Genomic DNA, 22,456 nt, shown 5'->3' with positions numbered 1-22,456 from the left:
GCAGAAAAAATATATGAAAAAAACTGTTGTATGTGAAAAAAAATTAATACGCAATAATCAATCAAAAGCAATTTTTATTGTTACAGTATTTTAAGATATGCTCAGCAACGCAAAGTTTTGTAACATAGTCTAACTAGGTAAAGTTTAAACTAACAGTTTCTCTTCCATTATTATAGTCACCAGTTTCTTTTCTTTTTCTTATAAAACTGATATGTTTTGACAACTTCTGAGCATTGAACGTAAGAATAACGTTGGGTAGGGAGCCCAACATTTGCTAGAATCTCATGTTGTTTGAAAAAAATGCATGTCAAGGCAATAATAAGCAGAGGTTTGACTGCATGTGCAAGGACCACAGGGTTATCTGAATGGTTTTTTAAATTCTCAAAAATATTTTCTATTTTAAGAAGGCCTATTCATAATTCAACTATTAATGTTTATGCTGTATGTTGGGCTGTTGTTGCCAAGCTGCATGTGTATTTTCCAACTGTTCAAACAACAAGCACTCACGTTTTACCGCCTTTTTCTTCACTTTTAGGCTAAAGACTTGCAAATATATTTCTCGTTTCTCCGATTTGCTTGCCCACCAATACGAGGATACCAGCATGTGCATAGGTGTTATTGTAACATTCTTGTTGTCTCTGCAGCAACGTTGATAATGTAACTTGCAACATTTGAATAACTACTGTAATAGCTCAGTAGCGGTACTGTAGTAATGCTTTAGTCGTACTGTAGCAGTATTGTAGCAGTAGAGTGTTAGTAGTGTAGTAGTATTCATGGAGCGTCATAGTAGTACTGTAATAGTACTGCAGCAGTTTAATAGTTATAGTATTTAATAGTACTTCAAGTAGTACGGTAGTAATACGGCAGTTGTGCTCAGAGGCATTATAGTAGAGCTGCAGTAGTACTGTAGTAGTTTGTCTACTGTGGCAGCACTGTAGTAGTATTGTAGTGATACTGTAGTATTGCTAGAGTAGTACTGTAGCAGTAGGGGTGTTGGAGTAGTACTGTAATAGTACTATGATAGTACTATATTAGTAGTGTAGTAGTATTGCCGTAGTACTGAGGTAGTATTGTAGTAACAATAGTAGTAAGGGTAATGCAGTAGCAGTAGGGGTGTGGAAGAAACAAGTTAGTTGATTGAGTTTGTTGGGATTCACATGACCAAGTTCATTGCTGCGTCTGTGAAGACTGTTATTCAGTTATGGCCTTTACTCACACTTGATGCACAAGTTTTAGAGTTCTGACTGAACGTCTGAACTAAGTCATTTATCCAACTCAGATTCCACACTACAATCCTACTGTTGTGTTTAACATACATAGTAATGTGATGTTGTTTAGATGTTTGCATTGGCAAGATATATTGCCTAGCAGTGAGGAAGATTATATATAGTTCATGGCCCTTGTTTTCTAGTCGCAATCACAAAGACTCCTTCCTCTTTGCCGAGTCGTTTCATTTTAGGTGGACATCCGCAGCCGGTTAAGGCATTATTAGTCACTGTCAACTTTTAATGTTTATCACAATGAGTACAGATCATTTCAATCTAATAGTGTGTCACATCTGGCACACTTGGTCATGTTACTACATGTATATACTGAAGACAAACCTCTCTTTGGTTTGTTCTTCAAATAGGCACCAATCCTAAACTGAGACTATAGTGGAACTAGTGCTTCAGGCTTCGCTTGTATATGCACTCCAGCAGCAGTCTTATCCTAATATTGACCTGTTGACCCGCGTCCTAATTTGAGGTTGTTAAGGTCGCTCGGCATGCCATCGCTAGGTGAGCTGTTTTCTTTCACCATTCTATTGTATATTTTTAGAATGTTTTTCCTCATTTTTGCCAATCTTTTTATTACTCCTTACTGTTGCTATTTAGACTGCATGGGATGTTGCCCTGGCTGCAAACCTCGGTGGAAGATCCTAGTTGACAGTGTCTATCCAACTAATCCACAGGTTTGAAAATCACACATTCATTAGCTAGTAACAACTTTAGTATTTGCATATGTCTGTACAGAAGCTGAGCAATCTATTCATAATGAAACTCTTGTAATTGGCTACTATTTGTGTTGTTATGTAAACATGTAATCTCATTTTCTTTTATTCATTGCATTGATTTTGTTATACACGTACATGTAATTTAAACTTATTTTTTTGACCCTTTTTTAGGATGGTATAGTCAAAGCGAACATGCCTAAGTTGACCTACTACGCTCTTTCACAGCCTCAGAAGCTGGATAGAATTGGGGAGTATTTATCTAAAAGACTAACCCGTGACCTCAATAGAAACAGAATGATGTATGCCTACATACATATTATAATATCCCACATTTACTAATAGCATATTATACTCACTATACTACGTATGTTCTGGCTATCTACCATTAAGACGAAACTATATTTAAACATCTTTGATTGACGGTTTTTGATGAGATGTTGCTGAGTTCATTTTGGCATGTATTTGTCTCTTATGCAGGCTAGCGAGGGTTGCTATGGAGTCAATGGACACTCTTCTTGTTGCTTGTCATTCGCAGTCTCTCAACCTCTTTGTCGAGAGTTTTCTCAAGATGGTACAGAAATTGCTAGAATGTTCTGACCCTGACATGCAATGTCTGGCCACAGCTTCGGTAGGTACACATTTGTAAATAACTGTAAGAATGCAAACCGCTTCAAAAATGAGGTTTGTCATTTCTTCTGACTGAAAAAATATTTTGCCTAAATGGTTTGTTCCGTTCTACTTAGTGTTAATATTAAAACTGTCCATATACAGCTTTATGCTGCTAGTTCTTGTTATGGTAACTCTATGGAGTTGCTTCTATTTGTTACCTTTACAGAACCATTTTCACCTTTGCTCTGATGGTCTCAACCCAGCTAGTGATGATTGTCTATTTCTCTCTTTCATTCTCTGATACACATATCCTCAATAGAATCAGATATACATGTACTTGCTAGCTAGTAATATATAATTGGTGTCAATAATTAGGTAACTGTACTTGTATTATTGGCATGAGTGTCGAAAGATTTAGACTATCAGGATGAGACAGTGCCGATGCTTATATGAAGAGTCTCATAAACGATATAGACAGGGTAATCCAAATCCTTGTGTATGTTTATATACAGGATAATCAAATCTCTTGTAAGCTACCCTAGGACACATGTATTCGCGTCATCCTCTCGCGAAAATTTCATGAGCGAAACTAAACTATCATAACGAACGAGCGAAAACGCGAAGTTAAATAGCTTTATTCATTGATATCCACAATAAAATCGTCATAATAAAAATGCAGGTAATTATTGTGTGTTGTTGGGCTCAATGGGAAATTTCTGGTAAACTCATAGCTAATACACCGACTGAGCAGCATGGCAAAGCAAATTATGATGATATTAGTTTAGTCATATTAGTTTAGTTTAGAATTTGGAACTGATGAGGATGAAAGTCTGGTAGGTGAAGTTATAAAATTGAATAATAATTATTGTAGTGATGAATTTTATTACCAACCAAAAACCATATCAACCCTCACCAGGTCCAACCACGTTATACAGTTTTGGTTGTGAAGTTGGTTGTTATCTATTTTCTTCTTCTTGGGACTCGAGTGTGAAAGTCACGGCAGGAGAGACCTAGACGTCATTGATAGTCCAAGAAACAAATGGCAGCAAGTGATCAAATAGAATTATCGATCTCACCCACACATTTCAACCTGCGGTTTACAAATACGAACTAGTCCCAAATTAAAAAATTTTTCTTATTAGCGAACTGGATCCGAGGAATGTAATCTGTTTGTTCCACTGCATTTATTTTCACATTACTATATTTTCGCACTCATCAGAGCCGCGAAATTTAGTTGCAGCAAAATTTTACTCTGTGTGCTACTTACGAAACTAAATACTAGCGAAATAAAAGTGTCCTAGGGTATATACATGCCTGTAGGAGAGTACAATCTCCTATAGGTGTTACACTTAGGTTAACGAAGTTTCTTATAAGTGGTACATACAGGATAGTACAGTTATAAGCAGTGCACATGGGGTAGTACAGCTCCTCGTAAGTGCTACACATAAGATAGTACAGTTCCTTGTAAGTGCTACACTCAGGTTAATGAAGCTCTTTATATGTGGTACACATAGAACAGTACAGTTGTAAGCAGTGTGCATGGGGTAATACAGTTCCTCGTAAGTGCTACACATAGGATAGCACAGTTCCTTGTAAGTGCTACACATAGGATAGTACAGTTCTTTGTAAGTGCTACACATAGGGCAGTACAGTTCCTTGTAGGTGCTACACATGGGTAGTACAGTTTCTTGTAAGTGCTTCACATAGGATAGTACAGTTCCTTGTATGTGATACACATAGGATAGTACAGCTCCTTGTAAGTAATATATAGTCTATGCCAACTTATCCAATATAGCCTATTCAGAAAAAGCTTGTTTATTCTGAGAGAATCTTGGTTCAACTCTGTCTTGGCAAGAAATGAATCATTATTAAATTATACAAACGCATTAAAATTTAAAAGTTTGGTTACAGTTTGTGAAGTTTTCAAACGTAGAAGAAGACACACCATCTTATCACAGACGGTATGATTTTTTCGTATCACAGTTTAGTGCCATGTGCCATAGCAATCATCCGACTGCCAAGCAAAGGTGAGCTTTTACCTTGCTGCTTATTATCAGCTGCCTTATTGTTAGTACACTACAGACTTTTATCAAGTTCTACTACATGAAAGTCTTCGATAAATGAAACTACACTGTATGTATTGTAAAATCTTTATTTGAATGCCATGGCGCTCTATTTTTCAACCCTTCCTCTATAGTGGCGCTTTATTAGAGGTGTCATTCAAATGGAGGGTGGCGTTGTATTTTTCAAACATCTCGGCAGGATTTTGGGAAGATAAATTTAACCCTTCTATGGGCGAAGTTATATTTTGCACTCTCCTTGGGGCGAAGTAATCTGATAACTTACCTCCAACTTATCTCGTAGATATCTAAATAAATATGCATTTGGAAACGGAGAAATATTTCTACCACTTGATATCCATTGCTTGCAATTAACTTGCAATGTTATTATAATAGCCTGTGCCCTGCGTTGCAATTCGTTGGAGCTTTTAATTTTTTATTTTATTCTAAATTTGAAGGCACATTTTTATTTTATATATACATTTAACAATACACTTATTGCACTCACTGTCGCAAAACTGGCTTTTTATGCGCAATAGAAGAGGAGTTATGAGTGTTGATCCATTGTAAGCCGAGTTTAGATAACCGAAATGATGCTTTCAAATAATTTGCTGTAAATCTGTAAATTTGTAAGTTATATGATATTAATTTATCGAATGTTACAAATATACGTATATTCAAGAACAAATGTCTCAAACAAACAATACTTACATTACATGCAGAAACAAAAATTAAAATTATTGAAACAAAAATATTTGCATCGTTTGCTCGTGCTCGATCAGTTGCGTTCTGATTGCTGCTTTTGTTTGGAACAATGTCATTTTCTGGGTGTTCAATACCTTCCACAATGTCTTCTAACCTCAACTCCTTTTCTGCACTGCTGAACTAGTTGATGTTAGCGTCGAAATTAATTTTTAGCAGAGCAAAACATTTGCGAGTTGCTTTTTGCGAAAATTATGAGACTTAGCCGTATGCGCGCTAAGCACAACCTTTAGCCTAAAACTAGTAGTACAGATTCCATTATAAATTTAAACTGGTTTTCACATATCTCGAAATATTAAAACCACGTTAAATGAAGAGCTACTGTTAACCTATTAAAATTATTAACTATTTCTTTATTGTTGCTTTCAAAGTTTTAACGAAATAACTAAAAAGCTTTGGAATTGGAAAACGGACTTCAATACGAACAGAAACGACGAAAGAATTAATCGTTATTGATGTAACCGAGTCACTATTAGTACGATTTTGTGGACACTTTTTTACCGATCACTTGCTATTATGGGTTTGCAAATATCAAAAAATGTCAAAGCGGCGGTCAAGAAGAGGGGGTGTTCAATTGAAAGGTGGCGCTCTATTTTTCAACCCCTTTCCTATTATAGCGACGGTCAAAGGGTGGTGGCGTTCAAATAGAGGCGGCGTTTAAATACAGGTTTTATGGTTGATGCCAATTTTTTTGCAAAAGGTCGCATTTGCTGCTGTGAATCTTTGCTTTTATTTCCGTAGGATTCGGATGGCTGGAGTGCAAGGAATTCAGGGTGTCATCAGGAAGACTGTATGCGATGAACTGCAGCCTGACATATGGGAGCAACATCATATGGACAAGATTGTACCTTCCCTTCTCTACAACATGCACAGCATTGATGAGTAAGCTTCACTCCCATCAGATAAATTGGTATAGGGCTTGGCTGGTATAAGTTGTGGAGGCTAGTACAAGATAAAGATACTGCCATTTCAGTGACAGTTTACCTATTATATAATTGATGGTGATGCAGTGGGACCCAGGCATTTACGGTAAATGCTACCATTGTTGGGTTCATATGGTTTAAACAAAGGTGATGTTGCAACCAATGGCTTTAACATTCTCATTTGCTAATGTCATTGTATTTGAAGACTTCATTACATCAAAAACTTAAATGATTTAATTTCAAAGTGTTTGACTTACATTTAACTTGACTCTGTAATGAACTTGACCATGTAATGAACTTGACCCTGTAATGAACTTGACCATGTAATGAACTTGACCGTGTAATGAACTTGACTGTGTAATGAACTTGACCGTGTAATGAACTTGACCGTGTAATGAACTTGACTGTGTAATGAACTTGACCGTGTAATGAACTTGACCGTGTAATGAACTTGATCGTGTATTCAACTTAACCATGTAATGAACTTGACCCTGTAATGAACTTGACCGTGTAATGAACTTGACCATGTAATGAACTTGACCATGTAATGAACTTGACCATGTAATGAACTTGACCATGTAATGAACTTGACCATGTAATGAACTTGATCGTGTATTGAACTTGACCATTTAATGAACTTGACCATGTAATGAACTTGATCGTGTATTGAACTTGACCCTGTAATGAACTTGACCATGTAATGAACTTGATCGTGTATTGAACTTGACCCTGTAATGAACTTGACCATGTAATGAACTTGACCATGTAATGAACTTGACCATGTAATGAACTTGACCATGTAATTAACTTGACAATGTAATGAACTTGACAATGTAATGAACTCGACCGTGTAATGAACTCGACCGTGTAATGAACTCGACCGTGTAATGAACTCGACCGTGTAATGAACTTGACCATGTAATGAACTTGACCAAGTAATGAACTTGACCAAGTAATGAACTTGATCGTGTATTGAACTTGACCGTGTAATGAACTTGACTGTGTCACGAGTACAATGATTTCTCTATTCAGTAACATACCAAAGTAAAAAGGTAAACTGCATGTCAGCCTCTTTATTGTTTATTGGTTTCATTTTAAACTGATTAAGGTCAATGTAATAAATTTACTATCAACCCTTTCAACAGATTCCTGTTCAGGGTAGCCATAGCAAACTTCTGCATTGTTGATTGTTCAGGTCAAGAGTCTTTTCTGTCGCCATTAGACCTGCAGTGTACGTTGTACAACCGCTTCTAGTGAAATAAACCTGTATAAACAATATTTATAGAAGCAGTCCTTCTGAAGATGCTGCAGAGTCAGCAGATACTGCTGCTGAGAAAGTATTCAGGGACTTGGTCTGCAGGGCAGCGTATAATAACCTTAAGTCGGTCCTTCTTCCTGTCTTGTCGTGAGTATAGTTTAAGCACCTTGATTGCTTCTCTAATACCTGTATGACCTCTATTCAAAATTCGATTACTTTACTGTGATCTCTAAGCTATTCTCTTAATGAGCAAACCATGAAGGTTATGTTTGTCTTTGCTTGATGTGAAATTATTTGTTTTTTTTAGACACATGGATAGCCACCTTCTCTGGACTAAAACCAACTTTCCATCAGCATGTTTCAAGATCATCATGTATTCTGTTCAGGTAGGTCATCATGTATTCCGCTTGGGTACGTCATCATGTATTCTGTTCGGGTAGATCATCATGTTTTCTGTTCGGGTAGATCATCATATATTCTGTTCAGGTAGATCATCATGTATTCTGTTCGGGTAGATCATCATGTATTCCGCTTGGGTACGTCATCATGTATTCCGCTTGGGTACGTCATCATGTATTCCGCTTGGCTACGTCATCATGTATTCTGTTCAGGTAGGTCATCATGTATTCCGCTTGGGTACGTCATCATGTATTCTGTTCAGGTAGGTCATCATGTATTTCGCTTGGGTACGTCATCATGTATTCCGCTTGGGTACGTCATCATGTATTCCGCTTGGGTACGTCATCATGTATTCTGTTCGGGTAGGTCATCATGTATTCCGCTTGGGTACGTCATCATGTATTCTGTTCGGGTAGATCATCATGTTTTCTGTTCGGGTAGATCATCATATATTCTGTTCAGGTAGATCATCATGTATTCTGTTCGGGTAGATCATCATGTATTCCGCTTGGGTACGTCATCATGTATTCCGCTTGGGTACGTCATCATGTATTCCGCTTGGCTACGTCATCATGTATTCTGTTCAGGTAGGTCATCATGTATTCCGCTTGGGTACGTCATCATGTATTCTGTTCAGGTAGGTCATCATGTATTTCGCTTGGGTACGTCATCATGTATTCCGCTTGGGTACGTCATCATGTATTCCGCTTGGGTAGATCATCATGTATTCTGTTCAGGCAATTCTATACAAGATGAGGCAGCGCAAGTGCTTATTGCACCTATCAAGCCAGATAAATTGATCTAGATTGTAGTTTATCAGATGTGTTATGCTAGCAGCTGCAAATTCACAGCGAACATGCAGCCATTCTGCAGAAGATAGAACGAATCCGTATTTTTTTCAAAAGACTGCTCTTGTGTTTACAAGTAATTCAGAGAAGGACCTCAATTTGTACATACCTGACATAACCACAACTGGTAACAGTTTTAACAGCTTTGCTGGTTTGGAACAATGGCATATGCCATCTTTCGAAGTTCACCGCATAAAAGCTATTGCTACTAGCAACAGTTGTACCAGATGGCAGACAACAGCAACTCCACAACAGCTACAGTTCTGATAACTGAAGCTGTTATATGAAACAAGTATGATGTCAGCGGTTTTGGTTAGCCACAAACCTTTAACTGTAAAATGGTTGTATAATCCTGTGCTTATCATGAGTGGCCGATTACAGGCGCAATATGGCTACATGGTTGTACAGATGCTCATGTCTCACCTTGACTCACTCCAGAGTAGCCCAGCTGAGCTCAAGGCAAGCATAACTGATGTCTTATCAGAGGCTGTCATCATATCTGCTGGAGGATCCATCGGTAGGTACAGTACATTCACTGCTCTAGTTTATCTAGTTGGCTTACTTGTTGTTTTCTGTTTCCACGAGTGCATCAGCAATAAAGCAATAGATTTCATATTATATTAAAATATGGGACTTGTACAGCGCCTCATGAATACTGTAAATTCTCAACCATTGTTTTTGACTTAGCTGTTGTTATCAGCTAAAAATCTCATGCATTTGAGAATCTGTAAGCTGATAGTTGTTGATATCAATTTTTCTATGAAGACTGAAGCTATCACCAAGCAAAACATTCTGCCAGTTTATAGCAGCACCTAAAGCTCATAACTCTGTAACTGACTCAGTAAAAAACCCAAGTAGGTAGTTGGGATTGGGGTTTGTGTTGATGCTGTAGAACAGGCAGAGTGCTTTTTGTAGCTTGTAATTACATGTAGATGTATGCATTCCTCATTTAAACAGTAGCTGATGAACATGTGAGTGATGTTTGCTTGAGAACACAGATAATATTACCCTTCTTCTATGTCGCTATTCTTTCTACAGGCCCTTCTGTTCTTGACTTGTTCAATAGTCTTCTCAAGCACTTGAGGGGGTCCGTAGAGTACACCTCAAACTCACAAACTGAAAAAATTAACAACACTCGCTTCCAGGACTCCATCATAAACACTATTGGTAAGTCTACTATACCCTATTACTAAGCGGCCTTTAGACGCCCGAACATTCCCTCTTTGAGAAGTTCAAACTGTGATTAGCTTTTAAGTTATATGTCAGCGTAAGTGCACGATCACTTGATATTATCAAATTCATAGAAGCCACTGCCATTACAAAATGTACTACTGGCTAATAGAAGACCTTTTTGAAGATTGCTCTATCGCACCTGCTTAATGTTTGTCAATCTTTCACACTTGGGCTAACGAAAGTTTAAACCATCATAGTTTTGCTCACCATATAAATAGAACAACTTTTAGGTTTCTGACAATTCTCATTGTCCAAGTTTACAATCAGAGGCATTATAGTCCACATCACAGGAGATTTTGCTGATCAAAGTGCATAAACATGTTATGAAGCATGTCATTAGCCTGATTAGGTACGGCGTTAGCTGTAAAGATGACCATCAAGATAAGACATGATATCTGACAAGCGACGGTATATGACATATGCCAAAGATATGATAGGTGACATATATGTCAAAGGGATAGTAGATGATATATATATATATAAATACAAAGATGGAAAAAATTTTAGCAACAGTTTATTACTTAAAGTTTCATGATGCAAAAAGGATGTTAAGTTTACACCAATCGTCAGGTAAAAAATTGCATGACACAAACACAGAACCAAGAGTACACTAAGAACACCAAAATGAAGAGTTACCTGTATAACTTGGTTCTGTGTTTGTGTCATGCAATTTTTTATCTGACGATTGGTGTAAACTTAACATCCTTTTGCATCATGAAACTTTAAGTAATAAACTGTTGCTAAAATTTTTTCCATCTTTGTATTTATACAGGCTCGGTGGACAACTTTGAGCACTATATCAGTGAATTCTCAACTATTATCTGTATATATATGTCAAGGAGATGGTAGATGATATATATATATATATCTCAAAGAGATGATAGATGATATATATGTCAAAGAGATGGTAGATGATTTATGTCAAAGAGATAATATATATGTCAAAGAGATGATATATATGTCAAATAGATGATAGATGATATATATGTCAAAGAGATGATAGATGATATATGTGTCAAAGAGATGGTAGGTGATATGTATATATATATATATGTCAAAGAGATGGTAGGTGATATATTTTTCAAAGAAATGATAAGTGATATATGCCAAAAAAACAATAGCTTGTTCTAAAAAGAATACACTCAAGTACAAGCTTGTCAGCTACTCATGAGAATAACACGGATAAAACATAGAGGTACTCTCATAAAACCCTTATAAAACCTTGTATGAGTGAAGAGCCAAGTGAACTGATAGAATGATGAATATTCTTACTTTTGGCAAACTGATTTAGTTAGCTAAATAGATGTGATGGTTGCAGTCTTAGCAAGTGCTTTTTAATCAAGTTAACAAAGTGACTAATTGGATTCAGTAGATCATTAATAAATTTTAAATCCTTTTCACCCAAGATTGACATTGCGCAGCTATTTTCTATGCCTTTTAAGAATTTGTTCTCTAAGGCCGAAGTATTAGTGTCAGAACAGTAAAATATTTTGAGCATTTCTAATATCAATAATAGGCTTTTGCACTTTCTTATTAGTTCCAGAATAGATTATGTTTTACTCTGGCACTGCCACGAATACTTAAGTTTTGGAGTATTATCATCTATATCAACAGCGGACAAGATGTGTTTTACACTTATAAGTGATGTAATATTAATACATTAATATTTTCACAGGAGAATTTGCCAATCATTTACCTGATTTTCAAAAGATAGAAATATTAACTTTTGTGATCAGCAAGATGCCATCCACTTCGCAACAGCAAACGTGAGTTACATAGCCGCCTTTGTACCATTCTTATGCTTTATCAATATGTATCTGCAGTTTTTCACTTCAAAACTTGACCGAGCATTCAAACAACCAGGTTAAATCAATTTTTATGCTAAAACTTTACGATTGATAATATGCAAACTGTTGCATGCATTATTAAACGTGTGATCATTCATTTTTTCTGTTGTGGCTTGCAACTTGAGGGGATCAAGGGAGAAAATGCACAGGTATAGCTAAGAATAAGAATGTTTACTATTAACACCATAATGCAGACCATGGTTCCATAGTAGGAATCTACTACTTATACCATAGTTACAGTAGGACTCTGTACTACTCACACCATAATGCAGACCATAGTTCCATAGTAGGAATCTACTACTCACACCATAGTTCCAGTAGAAATGTGTACTACTCACACCATAGTTACAGTAGAAATGTGTACTACTCACACCATAGTTACAGTAGGAATCTGTACTACTCACACCATAGTTACAGTAGGAATCTGTACTACTCACACCATAGTTCCAGTAGAAATGTGTACTACTCACACCATAGTTCCAGTAGGAATCTGTACTACTCACACCATAGTTCCAGTAGAAATGTGTACTACTCATACCAGAGTTCCAGTAGGAATCTGTACTACTTACACCATAGTTACAGTAGGAATCTGTTCTATTTACACGATAGTTCCAGTAGGAGTTTGTAGTACTCATGCTATAGCTGTCATAAAAATCTGTGATACTTGCACCGTAGTCTTAGAGCATATAAGTTCACTTTTGCTGCTGAAGGTTTCACATTTTTAATTCTGTTTTACCTTTGTACACACCTACCTTTTACCTTCTGTACATACCTTTGTGCTCCTACAAAAATTATAAATATTTTTTAATTTGTGTTTTCCCAAATTGTGAAGCTTACAGCATGAACATTTCTATCACAGCTCAGAAAAGACCAGTAACTCCCAGATACAAATGATGCTCTTAAAGACTATCCTCAAAGTCGCTACAACCTACAGGACTGTTCTCATGGCCAATGCATTTCCCTCCAGTTTCAAGAATCCCCTCTTGCAGATGTCGGTTATGAATAAACCTGAAACGAGGCTAGTCTCACACCAGATACTACATACCCTTATAGACAGACATGATAACGTTCCCAAGTTCTCCAAGATCTGGTAAGTGTTCAGGCCATGGCTGTGTAGTCTCTGGGTCTCCGCCTTTTTTGCTCATTTTAAACTTGCCTGTCTTACTAAGTACTCTTCATCTATCTTTGATCTAAATTCTAAAGCATAAAACCCTGTATGAATCTCATCTGCTGGCTTGTACATACAATTTGTCCCTGTTTATAGGGTACCAGAAGATATTGCTCAACTGGATTTGGTCGTAGAAAAGCCTTCGAGACAAGATGTGCACTTCATGGCCCACGGAGGGCAGCACATACTCTGGCATGCGCTCGAATGTTTAAGACTTGCCAACAATGACCTTGCTAACCTCGAAGCTGTGTACTGTACGATGTGCCTGTTGCTTGTTGAATTGCTCACAGATGAGACATGTGTTGACTTTGCCTCTTTCATCCTAAACCTTCAGGTAACTATCATGGTCCACTAGAGGTGCATACCACTATCTACCAGAGATATGTATCACTATCTACCAGAGATACGTATCACTGTCCACCAGTGATACATATTACTGTCCACCAGTAATATGTATCACTGTCCACCAGTGATACATATTACTGTCCACCAGTAATATGTATCACTGTCCACCAGTGATACATATTACTGTCCACCAGTAATATGTATCACTGTCCACCAGTGATACATATTACTGTCCACCAGTAATATGTATCACTGTCCACCAGTGATACATATTACTGTCCACCAGTAATATGTATCACTGTCCACCAGTGATACATATTACTGTCCACCAGTAATATGTATCACTGTCCACCAGTGATACATATTACTGTCCACCAGTAATATGTATCACTGTCCACCAGTGATACATATTACTGTCCACTAGAGATAAGTATTACTGGTGAACAGCAATATGTATCTAAAATATATTTACATGTATATATATCTATATATATATATATATCTATATATTTGATTATTAGCTATGATCAGGTTGCCCAGCTGTTATCCATTATGGATAGATATTGTACTGCATCTGTTACTAAATCTGTGACTTGCAATAAAATTCACATTACAGTTATTTGGTATCAAAAGATTCACCATGTCTTACTCTGTTGTGTTGTAGGTGCCAAATATGTGGAAATGTGATTACAAACTCTTAAAAGCTCAAAAACGAACAGTTAACGTTAGTTAGCAGCCACGCGAGACCGCCATAGTTTGGATTCTCTTTCCAAAACGGCTCAAATGTGACGCAGTTGTGAGAGATGGTTTCTGTTTACACTTTCATGCAACCTTATTCGTCGAAATCTTTTCACAAATATCCTTCACGCATTCAATAAAACCATGTCTATTGTTCTTACGCGTCTGTTTTATCGTCATTGTAATGCTGTCACTTTGAGCACTGATATTTTAAAACCTGTCATAAAAAATCCGTTTAATTTTTTAACCTTTGCTTGAATGAGTGCATATCACCCTCTGACAAACATGAGGAGCCTGTTGGTCACCTGTGATAATCGAAAAGTGCTGCAAAAATTATTTGCGAAGTATTGGGTCACATGATCAGATTACGACTTGCCGATTAAACCAGGCCGAAACAAAACTGTAAAGTAGCAAGCATCTATATTTGATGCGGGGTTTTCGGTGAAACCCGAAGTGTTTGTCATAAACTAGTACTACGATAAGTTTTATATTGAGCTTTGTATTGGCCTTTCAATTCACATGAGAACATACGTGACAAGACAATAACCAAATTTCATGGTTACGTCATCGAAATAAAGAGATTCCAATCTACGGCGGCGTTTCGTTTTTGAGCTTTTAAGAGTTTGTAATCACATTTCCACATATTTTGTACCTACAACACAGCAGAATAAGACATGGTGAATTTTTTGATACCAAATAACTGTAATGTGAATTTTGTTGCAAGTCAACCTTTAACTAGCGTGTTGTGTGAAATATTATTTCAATACTCAAAGGTAATGTGTGTATATTCCGTTTTAACTGGAAAATTATCAGGAGTTTTTAGTTCTCGGTCTTTGCAATTTAAAAAAATTTATAACTCATAGTTGCATCTATAACTGGTAGTTGCATTTATAACTGGTAGTTGCATCTATAACAGATAGTTGCATCTGTAACTGGTAGTTGCATCTATAACTGATAGTTGCATCTATAACCAATAGTTGCACCTATAACTGATAGATGCATCTATAACTGATAGTTGCATCTATAACTGATAGTTGCATCTATAACCGATAGTTGCACCTATAACTGATAGTTGCATCTATAACTGATAGTTGCATCCAGTTTTAAGAAAATCTCGCTGATCAGCTTCAGGTAGAGAGGTATAATTTTCTGCTTTACACTTACCAATAACAACGAGGAGGAATAATAAAGCAAATTATATAAGGTGGTCAATTTTTAACTGTGCTTGATTAAAAGGCTGGTTTACTCAGGAAACTGTTCAACTGAAGGATTGTGGATGCAAACATTTTCTTAACCTGTATAGAGCAGTTATATGATATAAACAAAGGTGTTTGGCATAATCAAATTATTTCGTCCAGGCTGATATGACCTTACAACCTCCCCCAGAGCAAGGTTGCATTGTGTTTGCTAGATTAAAATGAATGTTAAATATTCAAACTGTTCTGAAATATATTTATAAACAAATACCAATATTTTAGCAATTTAATTTTTCCTGTACTTCATGTATCTCACCACTCAACTGATTATGCGAACAGTTCAAAGCTTCATCCTTTTGCTGTATGTCTCACAGCCTTCACCACGCTGGTCTTTATAGGTAGAGTGTAGATTTCGCTAAGAAGAGGCAGCCATAAACAGCTGTATGTGTAGACAACTTCTCGAGCAGGTCTGTAGTAGAATCTGGCAGGAACCAATAGTTCACACCATTCTTCTGAATTTTGGGGTTGTCTGGCTATCTCTACATCTTCAGGAACCCAGAAGACAGAACAAAAAAGAAAGAGCGTATGATAGCTGCATTATGTGTTATAGGATACAGCTGTTACAGATGAGAAACTCAAGTCACAGGCGTGCTATCAGATACACGCTCTAGCTGTTGCCTTTGCTAACATCTACTGTGAGTTAATGGGTCTAGAAGAGCTCCAGCAGCATGTCAATCAGGTGGATAATCTCTAATCCATAATAGTTCATCTTATAGTTTCATCAATTCCACGTTCAGAGCTGTAGCTGGCTCCGTCAGTCCTAATTGGCTTTGCTACACGCACTGACTTAGATAATAGCTTAGATAATTACTGTAACTACACACCTAACGCCACTAAACAGTGTCACATTGAATATAGATTAACCAATGAGAAGTGGCGTCAGTTGTGTAAAGGCCATGACATCCTTGCTGGATTTTCCATTTCCATTGCTAGTGTATCACTAGTATATTTTACTGTCTAAAATGGATCATCAACAATTTATGATAGCAATGTTTATGCGGCTATATTCAATGCTCCAATTTTGTGCGAGGCAAAAAGAATACACATTAATGATGAGAATCAGTGAATTACAAAAGTAATTAAGTTTATGAAATAGTCAAACTAGGGAAAACCTTCTGGTTTTAACTGATTTAGTTTGAACAGAAATGTTTTATGAAGTTCTCCAATTTATACCACTAGTCTTGACGTTTCTGTTACAGGTGAAAATATCTTTATTCATATATAAATAGTTGTTTGTGTAAAACCCTGTCTTCATTTGAAAGCTAATCTTACGCGAAATATGCCTGCATCGAAAATGAATAAAATGGAATCGAGATTATTTTAAATGGAAATCAACTCTTTTGGTTAATCATTGGTCTATAGATGTCTTTTTTATCAATGTAGATGTAGACATGTTCATTTCGATACGAAGCATCAACAATGCTTTGCCGACACATTGGCTACACAAATGTCGTATTTCGCGCATGTGTAGCCACCGGTCTTTCAGTCTGGGATTTCAGCACTGACTTAACCCCCCTTCAGGCTACTGATGCTTTGGGGCTAATCTTCTTGTAGGTTCTGCAGTATCGCAGGACGGCTTCTCCTCAACTCCTCCCTGAGAGGGCGATATATCAGACAGAAACTGCTGGGTAAGACACAGTAAAAACTGTATTTGAATGCCACCTCTATTTGAGCGCCACCCCTATTTCAGCGCCACCTCTATTTGAGCGCCACATCTATTTGAGCTCCACTGTGGGAGAAGAATAGTAAAATAGAGCGTCACCCTTTAATTGAACTTCTATTTGACCGCCCCTATTTGACATTCTTTATCATTTCGAAACCATAATAGCAAGTGATCAGTAGAAAAATGTCTACAAAACTGTACTATTGATGACTCAATTACATCAATAACAATTAATTCGTTGGTTGTTTCAGTTCATATCAAAGTCTATTTTCCAACTCCAATGCTTGTTGGTTTTTTCGCTAAAACTCTGAAAACAATAATTAATAACTGTATTAGGCTAATAGTTCTTTTTTTAACGTGGTCTTGATACTTTGATGTGTGTGAAAAAGGTTTCGCACTCATGACAGAATTTGTGTTACTACGTATTTTGAGGCTAAAATTCGGAGGCTATTTTGATTACACGTGGTTTCCCTTTATTTGCGCGAGAAGTGTATACATGTATTTTATAGTGCATCACATTAATGTTTTGCTCTGCTAAAAAAATGTTTGGACGCTAAAATCAACTAGCTCAGCTGTGCAGAAGAGTAGTTGAGATCAGAAGACACTGTGGAAAGTATTGAATAGCCAGCAGAATATAGAATGGCTCCAAATGAAAACACCAATCAAAAAGCAACTGGCTGAGCAAACGATGCTAATATTTTTGTTTTAAAATATTAACTTTTGTTTCTGAATGTATTATAAATATGGTTTGTTTATGTCACTCGTTCTATATATATTGTTAGCATTTGATAAATTATTATTATATAACATTTAAATTTGCAGATTTATAGCATATTATTTGATAGCATCATTGTGATAATATGAACTCGGCTTACAATGAATCGAGGCTCGTAATTCCTCTTCCATTGCACATAAAAAGCCAGTTTTGGCTGCAAAATGTAGCAAACATATTAGTGAGTGCAATGAGCTTTTATGCAACATTGTTAAATGTAGTTACAAAATGAAAGTATGCCTTCAAATTTAAAATTAAATAAAAGATACTGTAATACAAGATCATCGTAGACTAATTACAAGCAATAATTATCAAACGGTAGAGACATGTATCAACTCCTCCATATATATTTATTCAAATATCGACAACAAGTTTAAGGTAACTAGAAAATTTCTTACACATAAAGGCTCAATGTCGCTCCACCTGAAGGGGAGTACAAAATATAGACCTGTGACATTTGATTCGCTCATGAAAGGGTTAAATTTGTTTTCTCAATATTTTGCTGGAGTGTATAAAAAATACAATGCTACCCTTTATTTGAACGCCCCCTTTAATGAAGAGCGCCGAAATAATATAGAGCGCCATGGTGTTCAAATAAAGGTTTTTGCGGTAGATAACATCCTATGCTATGCTGTATTCGAGTCTGGATAATGTGTGACATTAGACTGCATGACTTATTCTTTTGTTTTATAGTAGCTTGAGTGACATTGAGAAGGCATGTTTGCTGGACAAGAATGTTTTCAACACCGCTCTCAGCACTCACGGCCATGACATTAGCAATCTCGGCATGCCAATGACCAAGCCAGGTAGCAGCCATAGCGCATCGACTAAAAAACTGTTTGTTTATAAGTCATCACTGAACATAGGTCAGTAACTTACATTAGCCAACATTGGCTTTGCATGGACTGATTGCGGCTAGATGCATCCAACCCGCTGACTAATAGCGAGGGCTATGATTAGCCTGAGATCCAGCCTCGCACTCGCTCTTCTAACCCACTGGCTATGGGTAACTGGACGTATCCAAACACGTAGTTAAAGATTATTGTCTTTGCAGCCCTTATTATTTTTTGCTAGTTTACTATTGCTAGTAATTATCTCCCTCACTGATCTTCTCTTCATGCCTGCTCTTCTTTATTTTCTCTCTCCAACTCTTCAACTCTCCTACCGCCTTTAAATAGTTCGCTGTCTTGCATTGTGGTTCATGGCATGCATCACGAGTCAAACGTAATTTATTAATAGTTGTTGATAAGCATCTATGACGATGAGTTGCATGTTTTTATTATACACTATCGGAATTGAGAGACTAATTATCTTGAATGTAAAACCTTAAAATAGACGTTAGTAAATGGCCTATCCAAATATTCAATGTTCTAGACACCATGGACATAGGCAACTCTATCGACCAAGACACAACATCCGTTGGCAACTTAGAGATCGACAGTCTAGAGTCGTCACCTTTAATGAGAAGGGTATGTTGGTTGGTTTGTTATTGTGTATTAGTCATTTCTCAGGTTTTTACTGCATAAGAATGATAGAATAGGGATAGTGAGTAGATGCGTTGGTTTTTGGAAAGATCAAAAATAACTTTTGATGAAGTTTCACTAGCAACTTGCTGATTCAAGCGAATATGCCATGTTATGCGTATTTTATCAACTGTGTCGTTACATGCATTCAAGTAAGTTAGCAATATTACAAATTTTTATTGAGTGTCATGTTAAATGCGTTCAACTAAGCCTGCAATATTACTCACGTAAACCAATTGTAGTTTCACAATCAATGTGGGACACAAATTAAGTTGCTGAACACTGGTATTGGTAAAAATACAATTGATAGAAAAGGTTTATAGCTATCGGTTGAACACACAGTTATGGAAATGATTCAATTTCCAAGAACTATTCACTTTATGTGTCAGCAGATAGAATAATCACAAATACTAATCAACAATAAGATATTCCTATCATTGCTCTGTAAGGCCTTACATTAATCCCACACTTTTCGTAGTTAATGTGTACCGGGCGTACCCCGCAATAAGTGAAAATCTGTGAAAATAGAAACTATTTTTTAAAGTATACATATGAGCCAAATTTTAACACCAGAACACTTAAACTGCTTTCTAAACATATTATATTTATTTCCTATATAATAAGTGAATAGATTGAAGTTATCTTTATTGACTTTTAGTTCATATTTCAACTTCAGTCCCAGTATTTTAAGCCAGAGAATGCATTTACTGTAGTCTGAATATTCCTACTTGTGATTAACTGGGTTCGTTGTGAGAAGGAAGTCACATGTTTCTAAATGTATTTTATGTATGTATATTTATTTGTTTTAATTTTTTTAATGTCGTTTTATTAATTTTGTTTTATTTGTAATTTCTTTGACAAACATTTTTAATCCGCAAAGTACTGAAACTATGAAGTACTGAAACCATGAAGTACTAAAACCATGAAATACAGAAACTGAGCAGTACTAAAACCGTAAAGGGTGAATTGCGAAGTAGCAAGGTATTGCTGTATACCACATGGTTGCTATCACTAGGTTAACTCATCCTGTCTGCAGTTCACCGTTTTTATAATGAAGTGTTTTTGTAGCTGTCTAGTATGCCGCCCAGCGCTTTCTAAAAAGCTTGCTTCAGGCTGTTACTCGAAACAATTATTTGGCATGCTGATTTAAAGTAAGTTGTCTCTTTCGTATAGAGCAGCGTATTCATGCCTTCCGCTAACCAACTCAGTGTTAGCCAGTTAAAGGCAGTCTTGGAGTCCGTAGACGACCCAGTTTCCCAAGAAGCCCTGCGAAAGCAAGCTCACAAGGAGTTTGAGACGGCACCTCTCACAACCATTATGGACAGAGCCCATAGCCTGGTATGGTTCAAGAAGGCTTGTCTATTGCCATTTGATGTCTAGTCGATCTAGAGAAACTCTTCAGCTCTTGCACTCGTGTCTACCTTTAAATATCAGCTTCTCAAACAAGTTTGAGAACAGGTTTATGAAGTACAGTAGCCGCTACTCCGATGTAAATAATCTATGGCAAAAACATTTACTTTACAGGGATTTTACATCCTTCGAACAGCAAATACATGCAAAATACCTAATCCATTCCAAAATCATCCCAAACTTACCTCTTCGGCCCTTCAAATAGGGACAAAAACTAAACTGAACTTTTTTTAATTTAATGATTTTACAGTAACTGTGGTATTATTGGTTTGGATTAACAATTTTTTTTCATCATTTTTGCTTGGTTCAGGGTTCATGATTATGGTAAATTTACGTCAAGGAGAACACACACATTAAATGTCAACCTAAATCGAATTTTGTGCACTTTTTGCTAGACAGCATGGTCTATAGTGAAAAAACAAGAATAATAAACATTATATATGTCTAAAATAAAGTAAAACAAAGTATATATTTACCATTGTAAGAGCGGTGTCTGTATGCCTGTCCATTTTTCCAAAGCCACAGGTAGAGATTAGCAAGAAATATTGATTTTAACGAAACTGATTTGTGAAATTCAGATTGCGAGACTGTCTAATACCTGAACCAATTAACTGCCTTTAAATATTTCTGAATAATTGTGTAGCTACTTACTAATCTTTGCTTTATCGCCACACCTGAAGATCTCTCACAGCGCACTAGACTGTGAGGGTACTAGTATATGATCTCTCACAGCACACTAGACTGTGAGGGTACTAGTATATGATCTCTCACAGCACACTAGACTGAGGGTATTAGCATATGATCTCTCACAGCACGCTAGACTGTGAGGGTACTAGTATATGATCTCTCACAGCACGTTAGACTGTGAGGGTACTAGTATATGATCTCTCACAGCACACTAGACTGTGAGGGCACTAGTATATGATCTCTCACAGCACACTAGACTGTGAGAGTACTAGTATATGATCTCTCACAGCACGCTAGACTGTGAGAGTACTAGTATATGTAATCGAAAGACATTGATATTCTTAAGATTATGAGACGCTGTTATTCAAATTAAATTTGAGAACCTGCTTCGACTTCACACTTTCTGTTGTATAGAATTTCTTACATAAGAAGCAAAAACTTTACGTATGTTCTTTACGTTAAGTGGATTTGACATTGACTGTCAGTCAATTGAATGTGCCCAACATAAGCTGCATTAGGCACTCTTCAGAAAAAGAACCAGTGTTTTTCTTGGCGACTATTTTTAGACATTGCATGCACCACTCCCGCTTTGAGATAATCATGAGTGGCAGAACTGCATTCATGGCTCTCAGTCTACAGACTACCCATTATGTTGTAGAATGAGCTGCATGATCGACTATTTGAAATCCTTGGCGACGGGTCTGATGGTCAAATAGGAAGCAACCAAGCTGTGGCTCTAGAGAGTATAAAGTATCCTGCCATGTTTGTTTATTAATAAGATCTATTGTTCTGTTCCAAGTATAGTGCCACTCTCGGCAGTAACGCTATTATCTCCTCTGCTATGTATTTGCCATTTTATATTCAAGATTGAAGCTTTGAATATATTTATTAAAAGTATTTAGACAGTAATAAACATATGGCTGTGGTAATATCGTATAGTCATTGTGCCATTAAAAATAAAA

General features: G+C 36.7%; 1 protein-coding gene across 3 annotated transcripts; it reads left to right on the top strand.

The window, feature by feature from the left end:
• Positions 1-1,635: 1,635 nt before the first annotated feature.
• Positions 1,636-22,298, top strand: LOC137385756 (protein EFR3 homolog B-like). 3 transcript variants are annotated; one of them, XM_068072295.1, is made up of 19 exons: positions 1,636-1,778; positions 1,875-1,951; positions 2,165-2,292; positions 2,471-2,621; positions 4,514-4,629; positions 6,166-6,306; positions 7,636-7,752; positions 7,913-7,991; positions 9,234-9,369; positions 9,891-10,019; positions 11,761-11,851; positions 12,792-13,022; positions 13,197-13,434; positions 15,990-16,118; positions 16,994-17,067; positions 18,568-18,740; positions 19,249-19,343; positions 20,571-20,735; positions 22,153-22,298. In XM_068072295.1, exons 1-19 carry the CDS (start codon positions 1,766-1,768, stop codon positions 22,267-22,269), a joined length of 2,400 nt encoding a protein of 799 aa, XP_067928396.1. In that variant the 5' UTR covers positions 1,636-1,765; the 3' UTR covers positions 22,270-22,298. The 3 variants fall into 3 exon arrangements, with proteins under 3 accessions (XP_067928396.1, XP_067928397.1, XP_067928395.1); XM_068072296.1 differs by having other exon boundaries at positions 7,633-7,752; positions 18,568-18,680; XM_068072294.1 differs by having other exon boundaries at positions 7,633-7,752.
• The last annotated feature ends 158 nt before the right edge of the window (positions 22,299-22,456 follow it).

This window comes from Watersipora subatra, chromosome 1 (assembly GCF_963576615.1).
Source record: "Watersipora subatra chromosome 1, tzWatSuba1.1, whole genome shotgun sequence".
NCBI lineage: Eukaryota > Metazoa > Bryozoa > Gymnolaemata > Cheilostomatida > Watersiporidae > Watersipora > Watersipora subatra.
The sequence above is the reverse complement of the archived record's forward strand: the minus strand, read 5'-3'. Positions and strand labels throughout refer to the sequence as shown.